The 24,070-nt window shown below is 42.2% G+C and overlaps 1 protein-coding gene across 3 annotated transcripts in view; it reads right to left on the bottom strand.

The window, feature by feature from the left end:
- The window catches only part of LIN54 (lin-54 DREAM MuvB core complex component), a 47,999-nt gene extending 25,952 nt beyond the window's left edge, over positions 1-22,047 (bottom strand). The window contains exons 1-5 of one of the 3 annotated variants that reach the window (XM_019526328.1): positions 21,939-22,047; positions 21,005-21,735; positions 13,390-13,510; positions 6,406-6,551; positions 2,070-2,228 (exon numbers count right to left, since the gene is read on the bottom strand). In XM_019526328.1, the coding sequence (XP_019381873.1) occupies positions 2,070-2,228; positions 6,406-6,551; positions 13,390-13,510; positions 21,005-21,735; positions 21,939-21,984 (1,203 nt within the window). In that variant the 5' untranslated portion in view covers positions 21,985-22,047. The remainder of the gene's footprint in view (positions 1-2,069; positions 2,229-6,405; positions 6,552-13,389; positions 13,511-21,004; positions 21,736-21,938) is intronic. The other 2 variants (XM_019526329.1, XM_019526330.1) reach the window with 2 other exon arrangements.
- Positions 22,048-24,070: the final 2,023 nt, after the last annotated feature.

Here is a 24,070-nt window from a genome sequence, read left to right as displayed (position 1 = left end):
ATAAAAAAATCTCAGTAAATACAGTATATTTAAAAACAGGGAGGGGGACCCCAAAACCCAGCAAGAACAACAACTAACGGAAGGGACCAACTAACAGAGTCATATGAACAATGTCTTGTTGTATTCTATCACAAGAGGTCCCAGAGCTAATTCCCAAACTTCAGGATGAACAAGCTGATCCAGACTCCACAATTCCCTCTTTTACATATGTGCATATAAAGCCTCTTTTATGTATGTGAGCATGTATTGTACTCAAGCTTTTTGGGCTATCAAACAAATAGCTGCTATATGAAAATCCATTATCATCATTATGTATAAACTGCAAGAGTCTCATCTGATACAGGCATAGCAGTCTGGAAAAACACTTCTCTTGCATACCAGAAAGAATCAGGGATGGCTTTTCCCATTTTTACCATGGGCTCCTCTTGTGAGTGAAAAATTAACTTATCCTACAAATGGGGGGTACACGTGATGCTGGATAAAGCAAGGAATGTTAAGAGTGAATTCAGCAAAAGTCAGACTCCAACACTGCTTTTAAAAATCTGAAATCTCCTACATTAATTTAACAGGATCTTCAAGATCAAGGCTCTTAGAGACAATACAACATATGGTAAGTAACACACCACACTGAGATAAATGCTGCTGCTTTGACAAAGTGACGCCTCAACTCTCTATCCACACTTTTGTTCATTTGTCAGTCCTTACTATTTAGACATATTGATTGTCATCTGATTTTGAAATTCCAAGTTATTCAACCATACTCCAAGATATTTTCTACTAGTCCTTATTGAAACAAAACTATACATAACAGATAATACCACCTATCTGATAATGCTCAAATAGTACAGTCATGATGAAAGTAACAAATACCTTCAGTGATGAGAGTGGTATGTGGCAGAAGGGCTGGGTACTGAGGCTACTGGCTCTTGCAATGCAAAGCCAAAGGCTGGTGACTTGACCCTTATTACAGGCTCAATTGTACAGTCACTCTGGGGACAAAAATACCATTATGTTCAAAGACTGTTCCACATATGAAGTGGCTGCACAGTTGGGATCTGGAACAGGGGCAGCTTAATAGCCGAAACAAACAAATAAACAGGAGAACATTAACAGAGCCGACATCAAACAAGCAACAAATCAACTGGCTGTTTTGAATTAAAAGTCTATTTCCCAGAAGGATTACATGGTCTTGCTCTATATTTTAATACAACACTTCTCCTTCATTTACCACAAGATGTGAGAGACTGGATGGGAAGAATAATAATAATAATCATGATCCCCCATAATTAAGGCTGTTGTTGTTACTATATTGTATTCAGCAGCCTGAAAACCCTGATTAACCTTCATTGGATGAACCTCTTCAAAACATCTGTATGCTTGAACACCACTACCATTTGACAGAAGAAAGTTTCATGCCAAGTAACGGTACGGCTCTACAAATCAGTCTAATCTGTGGAAAAGAGGACCTGCATATACCTGTACACACACAACACGTTAAAGCCCTGAATTCTGAACCAATCCTCCAGCCCAATCAGCTGTCAGAGGTATCATGCAACTGCAACAGAATAATGAACGTTCTGCAGCACCTCAGAACTGCCATTTGAATGTATTTTTCATAAGTATTTCAGTCACTATCACTAGAGAAGCTAAATAATGCTATTATGTACTATATTTAAAAGACAGAAAATAACTTATACAAGCAAATTTTGTTAGGTCAGCCACTCCGCAAAAGCCCAAACGTTCTACAGTTACTGGCAAAACAAGATTAGAAGCTCTTTCACACATTTAATTGCTTTATCTTCTGTTATTCCAGCCAATGGATGATTCAACTTCCTAGTTTTGGTACACTTTTTTTTTGGTTGGCCTCCTTAGTACAATCAAATTTAACAGCATTCATCTTTAGATTGCCCTCTTCACAGGGTGACACTTACGTTGCTTGGCAGAACTCATTAACACGCACACAGTGACAACTTGCCAACAAGTGGCATCTGGCTACCCTGTCAATGGAAAGAGAAGCTGGGACATGATTGAAGAGAAAACCATAGAGTATAAGGAAAGTCACTATATACCTGAGCAGTTGTGTGGTTGACTATGGCCTTGCCAGGGGAAGAGGATGTTGGCTGCTGCACTGTCAGGATCTGCTGTCCTAAGGCTACATTCAGGGGAACACCCACAGTCTTCTGGGGAGAATTTGGAGGCTGAGAGGCCACTGACACCACAGTTAGCTGCTGAACAAAATGAAGCTAGTTAAAAAAAAAAATTAAAAAAAAAAAAAAAATCACTGCACAGCAAGTTTCAAGCGACTAGAGATCCTTCAGTCCACTGCCAGCAAGCACATTATAGTTTGCTACATCAATGTGTCCTGTACCTCTCCCAACTTAATTAAGAATACCAGGTTTACCAAAACTCCATCCAACAGAATTGTAGTACCTCCTGAGTGCAGGTGCACACACACATGAACACATATTAGAACAAATGATAAAGAAAGCATTGCCACAGTACATGCAAAGTAAAAGGCAGCTTAGAAAGGCAATAGGGGTATTACTTGGAAAACCTTCTATATGGTAGCCTAAGACAAAATTTCCAAATTGCATTTTCTAGTGAACATCTTCACACACAGCATCCATGCATTTTCTTTCTTCACAAACAGAAAAATGGGGAAAAATCCACCCAGAAGATTTCAGATTTACAATGTTAATAGATTCAGAATAAAGGGATTTCATTGGTATTTCCTAAACTCAGTTTTAGATATATGTATGCAAACCAGAGAGGCCAGATTTTCTTAACAGATTTTTGGAGAGAACAAAGTATTTAAATTGCTTGTGTTGTAAATCTGTTACTTTTCAAACTCTCAACATCCTACTATTTTAAGTGTTTCATCTGCTTTCTTTTTTATATACAAAATCCCTGAAGTCATTAAATTGTGTGAATGTGTCTCTCTTCTGCAGTATACTCAAAATATAATTGAAAGAACCTTTTGACTGGTAAAGTTCTATTGCTTATTTTATGTAGGTTTTATTCTCTCTCTCTACACACACAACACTTAAGAGACAGAATAGCAATCCCCCTATATTTGTGCAATGCTACATTGATCCCTTAGTAATGACAATGAAGGAAAACTTTTCATTCTTACATCATTGCCTCCAGTGGCATGAATCTGAAACAGAGCATGAGACACACACAAGCCACCATTCTGCAGATCTTTCCAACAATGCCCCTCACTCCCATGGCTACTGAAGTCTAACAACATAGGGTATACAAGGGAGGAGTCAACAGGAGATCCACCCTGTGGCACATGCAGGCCCCCTAACTTTATGGTGCATAAGTTTTCCTCCCTACTCCTTCCCCCAGTACTCTTCATCTGTACCAAGTCACCCATCCTGCTTCTACTGTAGAAAATAGCAAAACTGCTCATTTCAAATAATGGAGCCTGGTATAACAAACAACTCAGAGCAAGGAGCAGTTATTTAATTTCTCTGTGCACTGCCATACACATCAATGGGCCTTTATACGAGTGCTCCATAAACTGGCTGTTTTCATATGCAAATTATTCATGCAATTGATGCATACAGAAAGCGTCAAAACACTAATATCTACTACAATGTGAGTGTATTTCCAATCACTAGAGATATATGGGGTAGAAGTTTCAGAGACGTAGTGGTTTTTATTTAATTTCTGCAGGATCCAAATAAAATGGAAAGAAAAGATAGAAAAGGCATCCAAGCCAGTGAAGGACTGTTTCCCGATCCATGTTATTCTAAGACTATTAAACACCAGACTGGATGACTCAAGGAGTGGGTCTTTTATAAAACTTCTTAGGAAGTGTCATATATGCCTTCTTAATTTCTACCCTTTGGATTGGATTTAAAAAAAAAAAATGTTTGTGAAAAAAATCATTGAAAATACTGTCTATGCATATGCAAAGGTTTCAATAGTTATGACAGACTGTTTAATCAATCAACAATTCGTACTAGACACAGGGTGAAAAACATCATGGGAAAAAAATAGAAGCAGTGCCTCTTTAAAGAGCTGTTTTCCATACAACACCTTATAGCAGGCACAAACATTTTAAAGGAAGTTAATTAGCATTTCAAAAAGGTACTCTTGTTCCAGCTTCAAGTACCTGGGAATAGGGGACCATGAGATACAAATGCAGGCTGAGAGGTCATTATTGTGTGCTACACCAAAGAGGAAAGGGGAGGCTAGGACAGGAAACAAACTGCAAGGAATATAGGAGAAATAACCACAGGTGATTTTATCCAAACTGTATAAAAGAAAACTATCCTGAACTGATTGAAGAATCATATGATAGATGTTACAAAAATGTCATCTCTCATCAGAAGAGTCATTGTTATAAAAAACTTCTAAGAAAAATATCTGGGATTATACCAAACCCCTTTAAAAATCAACAAGGCTGAAGAACAACACCTTCCTTGGAGATTTTGGGCTTTTTATTTACAGTCTTCTACCACCATTCTACCTGCCTCTCCACTGAGAGCTGTTAACTGCAGAAGCACAGAGACAGGACCGACACTTTGGAAATAGGAGAGATGTTGAAGAAAAAAGCTAGTGTAGATAAGGCTTAACAAATTGTTAAGGAAGGAAAAGGGAAAAGAACTGGGAACAAAGATGTACTCATCAGCTGGGTCCATCTTTGTCTTTATACTGAGGCAAGAGTACCCATCATCCCTCTTAGTATTTCATACATGTTCAATAAGGTTTATAAAACCATTTATTTTACAACTATTTTCATTGTATATTCCTCTCAGAACTTGTTTTTTTCCCCCCGAGATTAAACCTGAGTATCTGGAACATGATACATTTACACCAGGGCTGGGCAAAATACAGCCTGAGAGTCAGATCTGGCCCACGGCGCTCTGCATGGGGTTGAGCCCTGCTCCTGCCCAGGGCAGCCCTTGCTGTGCTTCTGCCTGTCCTGGCCCCAGCCGGCATGCACAGCTTCCTGGTGGGGCTGCTCTTGGTGCAGCTACCTCCTGGGTACTGCTTGGCTGCTCCCACCTCCAGTTTCTTCTCTTCCTGCCCCTGCTGCACCACTCCAGGTAGTAGACAGTACAGTGAAGCTGTGGGGATGTGTGCCAGGCAGCAGATGCCCAGCCACTGGGGGGGGGGCTGCAGCTGGGTGGCACCTGCTCCAGTGCATGGGGCTCTAGCTTTCAGTTGCCTTCCACCCACTCTGCTGTCCACATGTGGATACTTATGTCAGACTGAGTTATTATTCTGAGCTACTATCTAATGGCCTCTACATACACTACTCAAAAAAAACATAAGATCGGGACAAAAAATATTTTTTGAAATCCATCTGGATTTGAAATCTATCTAGTTATAGCTGTCCACAGTAGGTACTATTACCATATTTTCTCATATAACAAACCCCCAGATATAAACATACACCCTTATTTTTGGAAGGCTGCAAGAAGGAAAAAAGTTCTTACTCTGGAGTACAGGCAAGCACCTAAGGCTTGGGTCTGTGGTGCAGCAGGGCCTGACTCTGCACACCAGTTCTGGGACCACTCAGCAGGGCCTGACCTGGCACATGGCTCTGGAGCCAGAGTGCAGTCCCGGATTCAGCGTGCCAGATCCAACAGGCCACACCAGCCTGATCCGGGCACGTGGTTGGATAGGGTGGCTCTCCATGGGTCCAGAAATTTGGTGACAGTAGTGGGAGTGATGGCACTTAACTGTTGTAGCTCCCACAGCAATTACCACATCACCAACACCAAATTTCCAGACTTCTAGGGAGCCTTTTACCTTGTGTATAATGTACACCCGATTTTCCCCAGATGGTTTGGGGAAAAAGATGCAAGTTATATGAGAGAAAATATAGTACCACACCTTGCTACCAGATTGGGGGAGGGGCAGGTAGTTGGTTTGCCCTGAGAAAACAGTTACTCCTAAATAAGCCACAGGCAAATTAATACCTACACCAATTTTCCTGAAGGTCATTCTATACCAGATTTGAATTAATTACACTATGGTAGGGCTATATGTCAGCTTTCGGAGTAGCACATCCAACCTTAGAGATTTTTGAGGGATGGGGTTATTTTTATTTTTGTGGAGTTACCAAGATCTATTCTTGAAGATGAAACAGCCTTTTGACCACTCATGGCAGCATGTCTGGAAGAAAATGGTACCTATTCCAGATCATATAGCTTACTTGGGAGGGACCTGACCAAGCTAATAACCACAAGTGTCAGGAATGAAGAATTAGAGGTTAGAATAATGCACATTTCAAATTAACTGCCAAGAACTGTAATAGATAAGCAGCACTTTGTGGCAACAGGCCCTTAAGGAGTTGGATGAGAACAAGGAAAACATATTAAATATGAACTTCAAGAACCAAACACAGAACAAGATGAAAGGGGGGAGCTACACTCAGGACCTTACCTTATTGGGGGACTTCAATGGGGAGATAGCTATCTTATTTGGTGTCTGTTGTGTTGCTGAACTTAAAGATGACCCAATAACTCCACTCTCAGAAATTGTTATCGTCTTCGGTGGTGTTCCTGGAGCAGTCTGTGAAAGAACCCTACCTGTGGATAATAGACATTAACAATTTAATTAATCTTCTGTTTCTTTATAATAGCCTTTCAAGCAAAAAGTTATTTAGAAATCCTGGGTGCTAGCAGTCTCTTGGCCCCACCTCAAAAGGATATTTCCCTTGATATCAGTGGTGAGACATCAATGTTATGCAGGACATGTTTAATAGGCAAAGAAATGCAACTTTAGAAGGGAAAAGAATTGCTTTGGACTGTTTTCCAAATAAATGTCATGTCTATATATCTTGTGAAAAGGCAAATTTATGCTGGTATTTTAAATAGACTTCACTAAATATTCCTTACTCTTAGAACTGAGTTCTAGTCTTCTCTGTTCTACTCCAACATCACAGTACCCTATGCAAAAAAACCAAACAAACCTAGTTTTGGCAATTCACTTACTACCAACAGCCTCAATGCCTGATATACACGCATCCAAAAGAGCCTTTTCAGTTCTTTAGGAATCAGAGCACATTTAGAAAAGTGACCAGCACAATAAGGGATCTTTTCTGGGGATACTGTTTTTAAAAATTAATTATAATGGAATTTTTTAGAGGAATTAGAGAATTATTTTTCAGGTTTATCTGTATAAATCAAGCTGCAATATTATTCCTTTAGGTTTGGTTTCTCATATGTTGGTATTTGTAAACAAATGAGTAATGTTGCTGTAAAACATGCCAAAACACACGTGCAACTTGAATACACAAACTGTTCTTTCCAAAGCAGCCAGTGTGATCAAGCTTAAATGTCAACTAGCATCACCATCTCATTTGTATTTGAGGGACTGGATGTATTCAAATCAGCTGGGCTGGACGATCTCCACCACCGGGGTACAGAGGGAATTAGCTGAGGTCATTGCGGGACCCCTGGCACAGCTTCACAAGCACTCATGGTGCTCTGGTGTGGTGCCAGAGGACTGAAAGAGGGCCAATGTTGTTCCCATCTTCAAAAACGGGAGGAAGGAGGACCCGGGGAACTATAGGCCAGTTAGTCTTACCTCAATCCTGGGTAAGCTTTTTGAGAGAATTATTTTGGCACATGTCTATGAGGGGCCAGCAGGGGAGATTATGCTTAGGGGCAACCAACATGGGTTCATTAGAGGCAGGTCCTGTCAGACCAACCTGGTGGCCTTCTATGACCAGGTCACCAACTCCTTAGATGCAGGGGTAGCAGTGGACATAGTCTTCCAGGACTTTCAGAAGGCCTTCGACACTGTCTCTCACCCTGTTCTCATTAAGAAACTGGGGGACTGTGGTGTCGACACCCACACAGTCAAATGGGTCGCCAACTGGCTGGAGGGCCACACCCAGAGAGTGGAGGTGGACGGGTCATTTTCGACCTGGAGGGATGTTGGCAGTGGGGTCCCTCAGGGCTCGGTCCTCGGGCCCGCACTGTTCATCATCTTCATCAGTGACTTGGACAAGGGGGTAAATAGCACCCTGTTCAAATTTGCTGATGACACTAAGATGTGGGGGGATGTGGGCATGCTAGAAGGGAGGAATAGGCTGCAATCAGACCTAGACAGGTTACAGGGGTGGGCGGATGAGAATAGGATGGGATTCAACACTGACAAGTGCAAGGTGATACACCTGGGCAGGAAGAACCAACACCATACCTACAGGCTGGGGAACTCCCTTCTCATCAGTGCAGAGGCAGAAAAGGATCTTGGAGTCATCATTGATGCCAAGATGAACATGGGCCGGCAGTGTGGGGATGCCGTCAGGAAGGCCAACTGCACCTTGTCATGCATCCACAGATGCATCTCAAGCAGGTCCAAGGAGGTGATACTCCCCCTCTATGCGATGCTGGTCAGGCCGCAGTTGGAGTACTGTGTCCAGTTCTGGGCGCTGCACTTCAAGAGGGATGTGGACAACACGGAGAGGGGCCAGAGGAGGGCCACTTGCATGATCAGGGAGCAGCAGAGCAGGCCCTACGAGAACAGGTTCAGGGACCTGAACCTGTTCAGCCTCCACAAGAGAAGGCTGAGGGGGGATCTAGCGGCCGTTTACAAACTAGTCGGGGGGACCAGCAGGCATTGGGGGAGTCCCTGTTCCCCCGAATACTACCAGGAGTGACTAGGAATAATGGTCACAAGCTGGCAGAGGGTAGATTCAGGCTAGATATCAGGAGGCACTACTTCACGGTCAGGGCAGCTAGGACCAGCTTCCAAGAGAAGTGGTGCTGGCTCCTACCCTGGGGGTCTTTAAGAGGAGGCTAGATGAACACCTTGCTGGGGTCCTTTGACCCCAGTGCTCTTTTCTGCCATGGCAGGGAGTTGGACTTGATGAACTGCTCAGGTCCCTTCCGACCCTACTAACTACAAAACTATGAAACAGGGAGGGTTCACAAAAATCACTTCCTTTAAAGATTACCACCAGCAAGTTAAGCTCTGACTTCACCCTGCTACCACAGAAGAGAACACAGGACACACAGGATGGGAGCAGAAGACTTGTCTGGAGCTAACTTCATGCTAGGAAGAGATTTTCCCAGTTAGGGATACAACTACTCCCCTTCCCTCCACAACGCTCACATTAAGTATGCAATATTTCTGTACTTTTACCAGCTTCTTAGCAACAGCCAAAACCAATATTACTCCTTTTGGACCCGAGTAGTTAGCCAAAGTTTGGGGTTCTGCCGTTGCTTCAGGTAGGTGGAGAACTTGACAGCATCTTTTATAGGATTCTGTTTATTTATAAATAATGTACAAAGTCAAGTTTCTCCCAACATCAGGAATCAAAACAGCAAGAGATAGTTCCTTTGGTCATAGCTTCAAGTTCCTTTCTATCTCTCTCTTGGCTTTCTCAAGGCCGTGTTTACCAGTTCCACATACCTACTTACCAGATTGAGAGGGGGTACACCTCTTTCTCTCTGGGATATTTTTCTCATGACATCTCTCTGTCATACATCCCCTGTCCTAAGAAGAACATACTGTGAAGCCCATCCAACCACATTTGCCATTGCTTTGGTTTTTGGATGGAGGCTACCATTATTCCCACAAAGGACTTGTTTCTTAATTTTTTCCCAAGTGAAAGACAGCCTCCAGTTTCTACACATTTTAACCCAAGTTATGATACCATTTTTAGTCACATGCAGGGGATACAATTAGGCCCACACTTTGCCAGCCTCTCTCCTGTTATATTACTTTTTATAAATGAGGTAAGGATTTCCTAGGGTGATATCTTTTACTGTGTGAACTATGTAGTTGGGATAGAGTTAGACAAGCTTTTGAATGAAGGACATTCTTCCTCAGGTCATGTTTTACAGCTCCACAAAAAAAACCCTGCTCTAGCAGGCTCTAGAGCAAAATTGCAACTGTTGTTTCCCAGAGGGACACACCAAACTAGTTCTAGAAATACATGGAGCAGAGAAGGACTGAGGTGGCTAAAGAACTGTATCCCTCCAGATTAACATGAACCTCCCTCCATGACAGATGGTTCTGTGCTTGTAGATAAAGTGGCAGGTAGCTCTTCAGGAATGATCTGCCTCTCTTCACTGTGCTCCTGCAGCAGCCCATAGAAACAGGTCATGTATACAGGGCCACACAATGCAGGCAGCAGCTCACCAGTCCAAATTTCCCTTCTTCCACAACCTTTAGCTGAACTTTATGGGAATAGGGAGCCAAGGTTAATCAAACAACCAATGGAAGATCACCCAGGGCAATTTATGGCTTCTGGGTCCTGATCTAACATTCAATGAAGTCACGAAAAACAACAAACTAATTTCTGTGGAAGCTGGATCAGGACTTAATCAATGGGGAAGGGGAATGGTGACAGTACAAAGAAGTATAAGGCTAAAAGAAATAAAAAGCAGTAGTGGCTACTGAGTCAGAATACAGACCACTGGTTCTTAACCTTCTCAGATTCAATGCACCTCCAGGTATCCCTCAAAGTGCCAGCTCTTAGTTTTCACTTTTTTGACTTCAGAAAAATACTACAGCAATTCTGTTGCAAAGAACTCAGAAAGACCCCAGCAAGTCAGAGTGTTTTTAACACTATGAATTCTTATTGGAAATCTCTGGATTGATCCTGTGGATCATGTATGCACACCTAACAGTGCTAACATTGTATGGCACCTTGCAGTACCCTTGAAAAGATCAAGGCACCCTGGTTAAGAATCACTGGAGACACTGAGATGTCAACGAAGCACCACTACACAAATTTAATGTCAAAGGGAACTCCAACTGGAACAACATACCACTCCCCAAACTACAGCAATGTATTTGTTGCACAAAGGCACCAAATAAAAGAAATGCAATTTGTTACATAAGTGAGGGTCAAAAACAAAAGAAAACAACAAAAACATTAAGCAGTAAGAAGACAGGTATGTCAGAGTGCTAGTCCCCCAGAAATGGCATTACCCTAGCAGAAAATTCCTCTCCCCTGTAAGTACATTACAAATCTGATTCTATCAACATGTTCTCTAACATATGCCATGTCAGTAACAAAACAACAATACTGCCAGCCGCCCTCAAATTAATATACATTCTTACAAATAAAGCATAAGAATATTACCTTCCATAATGTTTCCAGTATGTTTTTCTGAAGACAGCAACTTTTCCCTCCTCTGTCCATTCCCTAAGTACCTCCTCCCATTCTCCCTTCCCAAGTGAAAGGTTGGCCACTTAAATTTACTTCATACATCATGAAATTGAAGTAAAAGTTAATATAGTCACACTCAACTTTAAAAAATATTAGATAGTAAGCAAAAGCCATGTGTCATACTTTCCCAGTAAGCTAATGGTCAGAAACTCTCAGAGCTGGCAAAGTGAGTGGATGCATTTTTAAAATGTTTTTTTTTTTTGTTTGTTTTTTGTTTTTTTTTAGAGAAGCAGTTGAACCTACCAGTGATACTTCTCTTGCAGGGACTGGAGAAAAGTAGTCTTGATTCTCTAGCATATTGGTTTAAAAGAAAAAAAGTTAAAATAGGATTTTTTTTTTAACTGAATTGTGTGTCAGTTTCAATTCTGTGTTCTGATGTGAGATATTCCATCAGTTTAGGGGACAAGCTTCACAGAAATAATAATGATATGCTATTCTATGTATGGTTTTTCTTACCATTCAGATCCTTCCTAATTTCCAATATTTCATGCATTGTTAATGGAAATGGAATAAGGTTGCAGGGTTTATTTTGTTTTTAAAGAAAGCTGAATTAGAAGTTGTATGAAACAGTTTGATTTCCATGTAGAAAAGTATACGGCCAAATTTTAGATGGGAAAGAGTGAGTGAGAACAGAAGGGAAAGAAAAGTAAAAGCTACTTTCTTTCAGGAAAGCAAGGAAATCTTCTAAAGACAAAGGAATGCAACTTACCCTGAGAAACAGGGGTAGGTGCATGGAACAGGCAGCACCACAAGGCAGCAGTGTAACAAGGCAGGGCACCTGTGCCAGAGGGGCAGCAGCAGCTTCCAGTTCTCACTGCTGCTGCCATCACAGCTATAGCAAAAGCTGTTTTCTTTGCGCTTCCCACCCTTGTTGGCACCCAGGGCACTTGCCCCTGTCGCTCTGCCCTAGTTACACTACTGCCACAATGGCTGCAATTCTCATTATACACAGCTTTCATTAAGTAAAAAGTCAACAGCAATCTTTGCCCAGACAGATGTGTTTTTTAAGGCCAACTACAGTCACAGTCCTGCTTAGTCTTTGCAAGAGTGTAGGCTTCAGTGACTCTTTCATCATGGCCACCTACTTGTGAGTACCTCTGTGCACAACATACTTGTACAATTGCATGAAAAGGGCATAGTAAACTTTCAAAAGTCACACTCTTATCTGAAATATTTTACCAGACAATTGTTGAATGTCTGTATGTTAAGTGGAAGAGATGGGGTGGTAGAGGCGGTTGCTTTTTCTAGTTTGTTTACTTTGCACATTTGCTATAAGTTTTTGTACAGTGAGTTTAGTCTATTGCCTTGCTTTGTATAACTTCATCTAGTAATAGGGAAAAGAAAAAGTATTTTGTGAAAAATAATTGAAGATGAACTGAACAACCATAACAAATCAGCCAGGAGACTCAGCACCATAGTTACTTTTTAACTTATTTTCTGAATTAGATGTATGATTAGATGTCCAGCTAATTGTATTGTTGGGACTGCTATTATAGCACAGGATTCAAAATAAAAGTGTGGCCCAACACACTTGCTAAAAATCAGCTCCAACTCTGTGCTGACATGATTGGCTCCCCCAGACTCAAAGAATGCATTCCATACTTACAGCTGGGGGGCCAAACTGCTATAAGCGACATGGGCAGCTTTTGTTCATGGCATGTGGCACAGGGCAGGGAGAAGAAAGCAGAAGCAGCTGGTCAGGCAAAGATGGGTATGAGACTGGCACTCAAGGAGGGTAATAGGGCTAATTTGTGACACACCTGCCAAAAAGGTTGTCCCCCACTGATTTAAGCAAAGAAAGCCAACATTGTTAATAAAGTTGCAGTTCACTTGTTCTTGTTTACATGACTTGTTTGCAACAATTTCAAACTGCTTGAGTCTGGGACGCAGGAATTTTGCATAAAAAGTAATGCTGATTTGTCCAGATCTAACTGGTTTAGTTTTTATTAGCTATTTTCAAACATCCAACTAAAGATGAAGCAAGCAGCAGTTTCAATGACTGAACTGTAGTATATCCCAGCTGTATATTCCCTTCTCCTTTTAATATTAAGCAGTCAAATGTCAATCTATGCATATTCTATTAGACTCTGGATATTCTGAAATGTTTTATGCTTTGGGTGGTATCAAAAGCTACACACATTCAATCAGAGACCAGACAGATTTTTATTCTGCATCTTCCTCACTCTCCACAGCCTTTGAGAAAGAGTGCAGCAAAACAAGTCTAAAAGTAGTACAACCTGCAATGACTGGTGACACTTGAGTTGTCTGTCCTGTAACTGCTTTGCTATTAATTGGCTTTGCAAAGATCAGCTTGGTGATCACTGGGCCAGATGTTGGGGTTTGGGTCTTCTTAGCAATCTGAAAAATGAACAAGAGAGACAATTCTGGAATAACTTCAGAGTTCAGAAACTTCAGGCACATTGTTGCTAAATCCACAGAAGTCTTGAGGGTGCTGCCCATACAATTAAGCAGGTGACTCAGCCATAACTTTCTAAAGTTACTTCCTGCTAACTCCCCATCTTTTTCCCCTCAAGCACAGATTTAGGTGTCCGTAGGGTCACTTTAAAGAACCAGTCCAAACAAGCTGAAGAAAAGAATAGCCAAACTTATACTTCATTTTAATAAGGTACATATATTAAAAAAAAAAGCCTGGTCTTCAAGCAGGACAGACCTCTGAAATTGCTTCTACATTGACCCAAGATCTATTTAACATGTGAGAGTACTTTAAATATCAAGACACATTCTTTTTTTGAAATTCTAAACACAAGGCACCCAGGGGAAAAGATCAGCATTCTGATACAGACAAAAACTACCTTATTTCCACCACTCCCACCCCAACACTTAAAACATGCCCTCTACACCTGTGAAGTCACCTGTGAAGTAAAAATCCAGTCTTCCGAAATATAACTGGATTACAGAGGGGGTATTTCAAATGACTGAGGCAGCTCAGATCCACTTGAAGATTTTATAAAAAGGATTGGAGAATATGCAATAAATCAACCTTTTCCTCTCCCTATCCAATTTCTGGAAAAAAAATCAAAACCTAACCTCCAAAATTGAGCTATAAAATGTATTAAACTATGATGGTCACTGGAGACTGGTATCCAGCTTGTAAAGAGGTCTTGGTTAGTTATTATAACTAGGGACAATTTTGCTCTCAGTCTGATAACTGAACTTCTCAAGGTAGTCTTTAGAGGCATCAGATATATCTGTATCGATAGCTAGCTAGCTACCTAGACAGATAGAGATAAAGTTGCCGACCTCTGACCTAGACAGTACTCTGACCAAAATTTAGCTCCAACATTTACTAGCAATTTAGATCAAGCCTGTCATTTTTCTACTCGGTGGGTGCATCTACAGGCCATGTGATAAACTCCACAGCGGTTTGCACTGGAATTAACTGTTCCCAGGCACAGCATTTAGGTGTGCACCTAGGACTGCACCAAGTAGTGCCAGGGTGGACCAGCCCCAGGCTGCCAAGGGGACAGGAAGGGGCCAGCCCCAGGCTCCAGATGGCAGTGTGGGGGCTGGTAGGAGCTGGGGTTCTGGTCCCCAGCTTCTTGGGCTGACCAGGTGCAATTAACGCACTTGGTTAGAATCTACACATGCATTTTGGCACATTAGAAGTACTCTGCCATAGGATAGCACTGTCCCCAACAGTACTATACTACAGCGAAGTCAATAAGTTCACTGCACCCCAATACCAGTGCACATGTAGACTGTGACACTTTACTGTGGAGCTAATTAGTCAACTCCACAGTAAACCACACATGTAGATGCACCCAGGGACACCAGACTTATACCACTATTGCACTGACTTGAATAAGTGACAATGATATAAAATTTGTGTCTGACTCGAGACCAAGGACATACAACAGCAAACCAGACCCACAGAGAAGAAAATCCACAACAAGGCAAGCATCTGGAAATGCAAGTTAGGATTTTGTATTGCCATGTGGAAAGTTCAGAGAAAGCTGTTCCCAAATAATGTTCTGTGGTGTCCCCAAGAAAATGCTGACTACAGACATTTAGATTTTATTTTAGGCAGTTGTTACATTATTTTGGGTCAGAGCACCACTCACCCAGAGACCTTCAGACCAGAGATAGCAATGGGGCCATTTCAGTTCACAGTAGCGATACGAGCAATATCACCAGCACCACTGGAGAAGCCAGAACTCACATACAGTTATAGCTGTGGGAGGCATCAAGCCTGGAACTGTCTGAAAAAAAGTCATTCTAGCATCCTTTCCAGAGAACCGTTACTGTCTTGACATGGAAACCTCCCTCATAAAACAAACCTTGCCTCTGTACTCCTTCAGCTGTACCCAGGCAACAGCAGCAAACCTAAAAAAAACCCTTTGAAACTAGACACAGAAAACAGATTACAATTAAAAAGGAACCCATGTACTCTTCTGCATTATTATGCAAAAACTATCCTGGGAAAGTCTCTTCTTCACACAGCCCACAAAAGGCAGCTGTATATTTCCCCAAATGCACTATACATATACACCAGTGGTGCTTTCTGCCCCACAAGCCACAGGGGAGGTGCCAATCCCTTCAGCAGCCCTGCCTGGGTACAATCTGACCACTTGGCAACAAGCCCAGTCTGGGCCTGATATGACCACAATGCTTGGAAATTTGGTAGTGGGGGAGGAAGGCAGTATTAATTGCCACCACTTCCCCACTGCCAAATTTCCTATCCATGGCGAGTCCTATGAGCCAGGTGTTGAGCACCCATGTACTAAATCATTACTAGAGGTGCACCAATACACTGGTCCCATATTGGACTGGCACTGATAAAAGGAAAATTGACAGTATTGGCAATCAGCCTTTTTTTGGCTGATGTGGCCGATAAATGCCCCATGCACATGCACAACCGCAGTGCAGCACACAGGCAGCCAGGAGAACAGCCTGGCAGCATAGAGAGCAGCCAGGTCTGCTTGGAAAGTCTGTTGTGAGAGAAGGGGGGGAGGCGGGGCGGCAGGTCGAGGCCCCAGTGGCAAGGGAGGGAGGGGGCCTGGCGCTGCACAGCTATGGTGGGGGATGGCATGGAGCCACAAGTGGCTCATCCAGGAGATGCAACTCCTGCTGCTATGTTCACCCCAGGAAAGCGTGGGGGGCACGTGCCCCCAGATCTGCGCTTGGGGTGAGGGCAGACTGCCGCTAAGGGCTGGGGTGATGCCAGGTTCTTCCCAGTGAGAGGCTGAACCAGGCTGTGCTTGGGGTGGGCAGTGGTGGTGCTGGGAGGGGGGCCATGCCAAATTTTGGGGTGGCTGCAGCCCCCTCAACCCTTCCCCCAGCAGTGCCACTGCTGCTCCTGCATGCAGCCTAACCCCCTGCCAGAAAGACCTTGGTGCTGTCCCCAGCCCCATCCACCACAGTGGCAGCCCACCTTTGCCCCACATGCAGATTCCGGGGGGGGGCACATACCTCCCCATGTGCTCCTCCAGGGTGCGCATAGCGGTGAGAGCCACCACCTCCTCCCCACACCCCTGGACGAGCCACTCACAGCTCTCTCCCATGCTCTGCCCTGGCTGTGCAGCACCTGCCCCTGCATGGCCCCAGCCCCACTTTCCCCCTCACCATGGGGACCTCGATCTGCCCCCCATGCCCCTTACCTCCCCCCTTTCCACTTCCCCCACAACAGGCTTACCAGCTGAATGCTGCTCTCCAAGCTGCCAGGCTGCATATCAGCAATCAGATTGGTATCGGCTGAAATGGCTCGTTAAAAATCGGTCATCGGTATTGGCCCCAAAAAATCTCTACTGGTGCACCCCTAATGATTACTTCATATTCTCTTCTTTGCGGTTTCAGAAACTATAAAAAAAAATGTTTGCTGTACTTCAAAAAGCATGGAAAGAAAAACATAGAACTATAAGCTAGACATCATACAGTGCTAAAACTTTTAAGTGAGTCAAAATTCCCATAATGATTAGTTGGAACATTTAAAGGAAAAAAATAGCAAGTAAAAAGCTGGAGGCACAACTATTATTTGGGATTTATATCAAATAATTAAGAAAAAGCTGTCCAGCATTTAAAATTAATGGTAGCTGAAATTTTCTCTCTACAGATAGCATGCTTATGGACACCAATTTAAAATAACTATTTATCAGTAAAACTGCTTCCACATCTTTGAAGAAGATATCATACATACACTCACCTTGAACAGTCTACTCAAAACATCTGCCCTCCCACCCATGCACCCTCCATTTTTACCTGTTGGACTCAGGATCACCACCTTCTCAAAAATCAGTCACATCTTGTGCGAGGGTATTATTTTACTCAGTCACTTAGTTTCTGAAGTGACAAGCAGCATCAAAAAGCTAGACTGGTGAGTAGAATCTAGATTGTAAAGCAATGCACGTCACAATTCTCAAAACCAGCGGTGCTTAACATTTTGACCCACAAGCAAATGAACGGTGTGGGGACAGTCCATGGACTGGATCTGACCCCGTGATGGAATCAGGACCCAGGGGCTGTGCCCCACACTTGCCCAGCCTCATACACTGAGATCAGGACCCCACTGCCCAGCCCTGCTTGCTGGGATCAGGTTCCATGTTGCCTTGCACACCCCATCTATCTAGCGCATAGGCCTACAACCCATGGAAGCTCCCCACATACCTGTGGAACCAGATCTAGCTCATAAGGCGGTTGAGCAGCTCTGCTCTAAACCAGAGGGCCAAACGTTTTTTTTGCAGGTGCGTCACAAATTAGCCCTATACCACCTGAATGCCACTCCAATACCCTTCTTCTGCCTAACCTGCTGCTCTGCTTTCTGTTCTCAACTGTATTCCCTGCCTGATACTCTCTCTGCTTTCTGCCCCCCATGCCCCTGTGGGGACAGTATTACTTACTAGTATCAAACCATTATAATTAAGGCAACATTTCATCCTTCCCTCCACCCCTTGCATATGCTTTCTGTGCAAGTTCTATCCACCTATGACAGTACTTCCAGTTCTTCATGCTGGTTTCCTATGCTTCTCATATTAATGTATAAATACTATTCAATCTCATTTCTTTAGAAAAGGCACACTTGACTCTCTAGCTCCCTCTCTTAGAGCCAAATTAAAATTTACAAGGCTAGTGGGAGGAAAAAAATATTAAAAAAAACTCAGGGCTTAGTTTATACTAGAAGTGGTATGCTGATACAACTGTACCTGGCAAACCCTTCTACAGTAGCAAGAAATTGTTTTACTAATATATCTTACGCCAGTTGCCTGAATGGAATAAACTATACAAGCAAAAACAGTTTTGCTGGTGATTTTTTTTGTATCAACATAAAGGTAAGTTAAACATATCACACCCCTAACTGATAGTGCTATTCTAGCAAAAAAAATTCAGTGTTGTTTTAGCCATAGCTAGGTTTTTCACTAAGCAAATATCCACTTTTTCTCCATTCTCCACATAGTATCTGACCAAGTCTACAAAATGACATGCCCCTCTGAATGAGTAAGTCTACAACAGGGGTGGGAAATTATTTCAGCTGGAGGACCATTTAACAAGTTTTCGTGAGCTGTCAAAAGCCGCAACAGTAGCCCCGCCCCCTGGTTCCCATTTTGAGACTAAAAATCCCACCCCCTAATCCCTGACCTCTGCCACTGGAAGTCCCTCCCCTTGCCCCCAGAAGTACTCCTGGAGTGGGGGAAAGAGGTGCCAGGATCTGCATGTGGCGGTAGGGAGCAGGGAAGGCAACCGGCTCCATTGCATGGGGCTTCCCTCTGGTGGTGCGCAAGTCCAGAGAGCTGCACATGAGCCCTGTGTGATAAGAGGTGAGCTTGACTGGCTCAGCTCCTTGCTGCCACATGCATCTCCCAGAACAAGCTGGAGCCTCTGGGTGGCTGCACCTGTGCAGGCCACAAGCACCCCAAGTCCCTGCTGCCTGGTGCTGCTGCCAGCAGTGGGGGCTGTGTCATGCGGGCAGGGGTTTCCCTACACCCCCACACCCTGTCTACCTGAGCTCTGCATTCCTACCACCTTACTAGACTTGCCTTCCCCCCCTTACCTGCCACCCTCCTCTCTTGACCATTTTCTTCCATGTAAACTTCTTGCTTCCTTGGACATGTATTCTTTACCATCTCATCCTCCTTCCCCACTCTTTCAGAATATGGTTCCCCTACCTCCAATCCTCTTCTTACTCCAGTGTTCCACTACATGCTTCCCTGTAGAAACAGCTGGAAGCAAAAGCTGACATCATATGACCAGCCGGTTCCACTAAGGAAGTTCTGCACTAGACCATAGCCCACTTTTGTCAATCTGTTACTAAATACAGGCATGCAGGCAGCACAGCTTTATCTTTTTCCAAATAAAAGTCAATGGGATCTTCTGAAAGCCTGATACAAGCAAAGTAATCAACTTTTTCTAAAGTGAGATTCCAAAAGAGAAAAAGCAAGTCAGTTTGATAAGAGCAGTACAGAATACTGCAGATGGACAGAAACAATTGACTTGTTATGCTACGGAAGCCTTCAGGATTCTTAAAAGCTAAAATAGTAGAAAACAATCCGGAAGAATAACTGATTTGTCTGGTCTCAGATAAAACGGACAAGCAAAAAATCATGAACAGTGTGACCAGAAAGCGCAACACCATTTGTACACTTTTCCCCTCCAGCTTTCTTTTTACTGCCAGCATCGCCTTAAGCTCAAGCCAAATGGCAGGAACAGATCCATTCTTGACTGTCCCTATGCCGAGCCAAGACTCAAAGCCTTTCAAAAATATTCTGAATACCTTCACATTAACAATGGAACTAAGAAAAAATAGCTAGGGAAACTCAAATTTAAATAAATCATGTTGGAGGGATTTTGAATCCAGCTTTGATGTGGCTGCAAAGTACCCAAAAGATTGTCCTGAATGAACAGTTCAGAGATGACCTGGTACTTTAAAATAAGTAGTTTCAAAAGTTTTGTTTGCCCTGGTTCAGATCTGCATGCTCTAAAATACCCTATTTGAACAATTAGTTAATTATAGTCTGTTTACAGCTTCATCATTTCCCACGCAAAGCAAGCTATTTTGTTCAGTTTAATTTCTCCATCGTGTTAGCACCTGTGGGAAGGTGTTTTTCCCCATCCAGGTACAGCCTTTAGAAGTCTAAATAGTTTGTAAAGAACAGAAACTTCATAAATCTTACCACTTTTGATATTATGTTTATACCCGACTGCTGTCATGGAGTTTTTCCTGAAACGGACTGATGTCATACCAGTACAAGAAAGAGAGTTCAGACCAAGCCAGGCTATCTAGGGATTAGAAAGTCTAAAGCTAAATAACTCCAAGATTGTTGTCACGTTTAGAAGACAGGGATTTGAGTGCCAAGGCTCTGAAAAAGTCTAGTTCATAAGCACTTATAACCAGGCTTAAGCTGATTTGGGATGGAAGAAAAAGTATCTTTTTGTTTTCTTCCCTCTTCCCCGCCTCCCACACACTGTAAAATCTTTTCAGATTATTTGTTGCAAACATCTAACTATAAGCAGATGTTTAAGCTAGAGGAAAAAGTAGTGTGGACTCTGAAAGAAGAAACAACATACATGCAAAGTTCAGTTCAATCTTCCTAAATGACACATGATTTATTGAAAGATTCAGAAAAGAAATCCTCTACTTAAATTCTGACATCAGACACACAGAGACATATCTGAAACTCCAAGGCAGTAGCTGAAGGTGAAGAACATATGTTTTAAATAAACACACACACAAATTCGTGGACTAACTCCCCTACCCCAATATTCTATACACATGCACATGAATAGATAAATTTTAAGAAGTCTATGATCACATCTTCTTTAACATACCTGGCAGCAGTTTTAGCTTTATAACAAAATAGTTAATTCAAAAATCAAGTTTCATTAGGGATAAACCCTTTTTACCTGCACTGTTTTTAATTGCTGGGTCTGTAATACAGAAGGCTGGGCTGCAGTGTTTATCAGCTGACTTCCTGGTGTCAAAGCTGAGACACCAACAACAGGCTTCACTTCTGGCCTCCCTCCAATAGTAACTACTTTAATCTGCTGGCCTGGTACTTTAGAGTCTCCACTTTGAGCTTGGGATGTGGTCTTCTGTGCCTGGGGTAGTTGGTTGTGTGGTAATGCTAAAACAATTGGTTGGCCAGACTTTCCCAAAGCTGTTACAATTAGCTTCTGTCCATCCTGTTTAATACTTTGATTGCTAAGTTTAAGGTCAGAGGTCTTGTTCAGAATAATCTGATTGGCTGATATAGTCACCGGAGTCGAAGCACCAAGTTTATGGAGGCCACTTTGAAATGTAGGTTTTATTGTTGAGTTGGTGTCAGTTTTTGTAATCGTGGTATTCACTCCAACATGGCTTGAGTGACTGCTGGGTACAGTAACTGGTTCTGTGGTGACTGTGGAAGTACTTGTATTTGCCAAGTTACTGGTTGAGTTTATGTTCACAATTTCTTCCAGTTCTGTTTCCATGGGAACAGACTCTCCCATAGGTGACGATACAATAACAGCTTCAATACTATCATCTTCCACAAGAGTTATACCAGTGTCCATTATTTCCTCAGGGAGCAAGCTGTTCATTTCTGCTGATACCACCTCCATATTAGATCTTCTGGCAGTAAGGCAAGGACCAGGCACTACAATTGCAATTAAAAAAGAAAAAGCTAAGTAAATCATGACTTAACTCCATGAAAACATACTACATACAAAGTTTTGCAGAAATATATTACTAAAGAGGGAAATATGGATGCACTAGTCCCAGGGCACAAGGGAAGGGAAATGTTAGTAGAAGTACCCCTTCCATGTGGCATCCATCCTGCATTCCCCTTAATACATTTACCTGAATTTCCTTTCAATCCTAATTTATAATCAGACCTCTTCAGCATTACTGCAATACAGCAACAGCTGTTTGGGCCAGAGAAAGCCTGGAATTAAAATGAGAAGTTTCCAAAGAGAAAGCCTGGAATTAAAATGAGAAGTTTCCAATGTATATTCCCATTACTGTGTTAAGAATTTATAGCACTGAATTTATTACTTTTGGTATTCCATCTACTATCATAAAAGTTATTCAGAGCTAAATTTTTGTTAATTACAGAATTTTATCAACAAGACATTCAAGAACCAAGTCAATAGTGCAACTTTTCCAGGTGAAGGATTATTGTGTTTATTATTCTAGGAGTACTGGAAAGCCCTGTTCACTTGTTCTAGGTTTAGAAAAGAAAGCCTGAAAGTATGACGTAGGCAAAATACCCACTTCAGTTATGAAGTAAAATCAGCAGGATAGCAGTCTGCAACGCCGCTCAGAAATAAAAGCAATCTTAAAAGCAGAATTTGCAATGGATTCCATACATGGCTCTGTTTGAAAGATAGGGTTTTCAGACACCTGTACTGTATCTCACATTGAAAAGGCAACATCAACCAAGACATGGAGAACAGAAAATCAGAAGGTAAAGCTTTTCCCATGCTGTCAGTTTGCTCTCTTCTCACCAAGGTGGGCAAGCCGACTTCGATACCCTCTCACTTTTTTGCATTAGCGTTAGCACTCCAGTGTCAGAGTGCAACTACAGTAAAATTCCGTCTTCCCAAACCTGTTTGCAAGTAGCTGGAGAAAAGTACAGCAGTGCCACTTTTACAGCATTCCTATTCATAATTCATGGGCTACCATTTTGAATGGTTTGGAATGCAAAGACTGCATACATTACAAATATCAACATATCTAAATTTGCAACATGTCATGAGGAGCAGCCAGACCAGAGTAGTTGCACTACGCCACAAAATAAAGGAGCTGGGGAAATGAACACAGCAGTTTAGCTCAGTAATTTAAGCAGCTGCTGATGAAAGCAATTTACAGACACAGGAGATTCAATCAATAACACTTTCAGTTTCAATTTTTTGTTTACTCACCCCTATACCAAAAAGCAGCAAGCAACAAAACTTGCTCAACCCAGATGCCAATGAAGGGCCTTGGACCATGAGCATTTAAAAGACATCAGATTCTTGGTATGACTTTAAACCAGTGATTCTCAACCAGGGTTCCTCAGTCAGATTTGAAATACCAATCCAGAGTGTTACATACATTCTGACCTGTTGCGGTCCTCGAGTCCCATGCAACAGAAAAAATGCACTATTATTTTTCCATAGTAAAAATGCAAACAGAAACTAAGAGCAGCCATTTTCTGAAGTGTGCCTTGGGGTCTAAAAATATTAAGAACCATTGTTTCAAGCCATATTAGTTTCAATGTCTATCCTGAACATGACCAGGCATTTTGCATATTAGCAATATCTAGCATGAAAGGCTGGTTATTTATTTAATGTTTTGACAAAGGACAAATTACAGCAACATTCCCTATTCATGGAGAAATTTATTTCTGTAACACTAGCAAATTTTAATTTGCCATCACAAACAATGAGCTTGTTTTGCACAGAAGTAGGCTTTCTACACACTTTTTAGCTTATAGTTTAAGTTAATGCTTAGACTGGCCTCAGAATTCAAAGAGCTCTTCTGTAAATTAAGCCCTGTTTATTCCCAAAGATAGTAATGAAAGATTGTACACACTACTGGTCGAAGTACCAGCTGCACATTTCACAGTTACTAAGTTCTGAACCTCCTGTACCTTTACTAAAATGTCTTAAATTTTCTTTCCAAAAATATACGTTTACCCTTTTCGCTTTAAGAATGTCAATTAGTGCAGCAACAAGTATTCCGGCATTGGAAAAAAGGCAAATTAAATGGTTAAAGTTACATTAAACAGGAAACAAGACCAAACAGCTGTTTAAAATGCCAAACTATTTGCAACCCAATCGATCTAACAGCTACTGCAAAGTTATATGGCTGCACTGTCTCTTTCCTATGTAGGCTTTGTTTTTAATAAGTAAATGTTCTCCAACAGATTTAAATTAATACAGCATCTTAATCACTTGGCAACTAGTAGGCTCCACGCTCACTGAGTTTTCCCCAGTTTATTAAACAAC

This window comes from Gavialis gangeticus, unplaced genomic scaffold (assembly GCF_001723915.1).
Source record: "Gavialis gangeticus isolate Ggan-Ray unplaced genomic scaffold, GavGan_comp1, whole genome shotgun sequence".
Classification (NCBI taxonomy): Eukaryota; Metazoa; Chordata; order Crocodylia; family Gavialidae; genus Gavialis; species Gavialis gangeticus.
The sequence above is the reverse complement of the archived record's forward strand: the minus strand, read 5'-3'. Positions and strand labels throughout refer to the sequence as shown.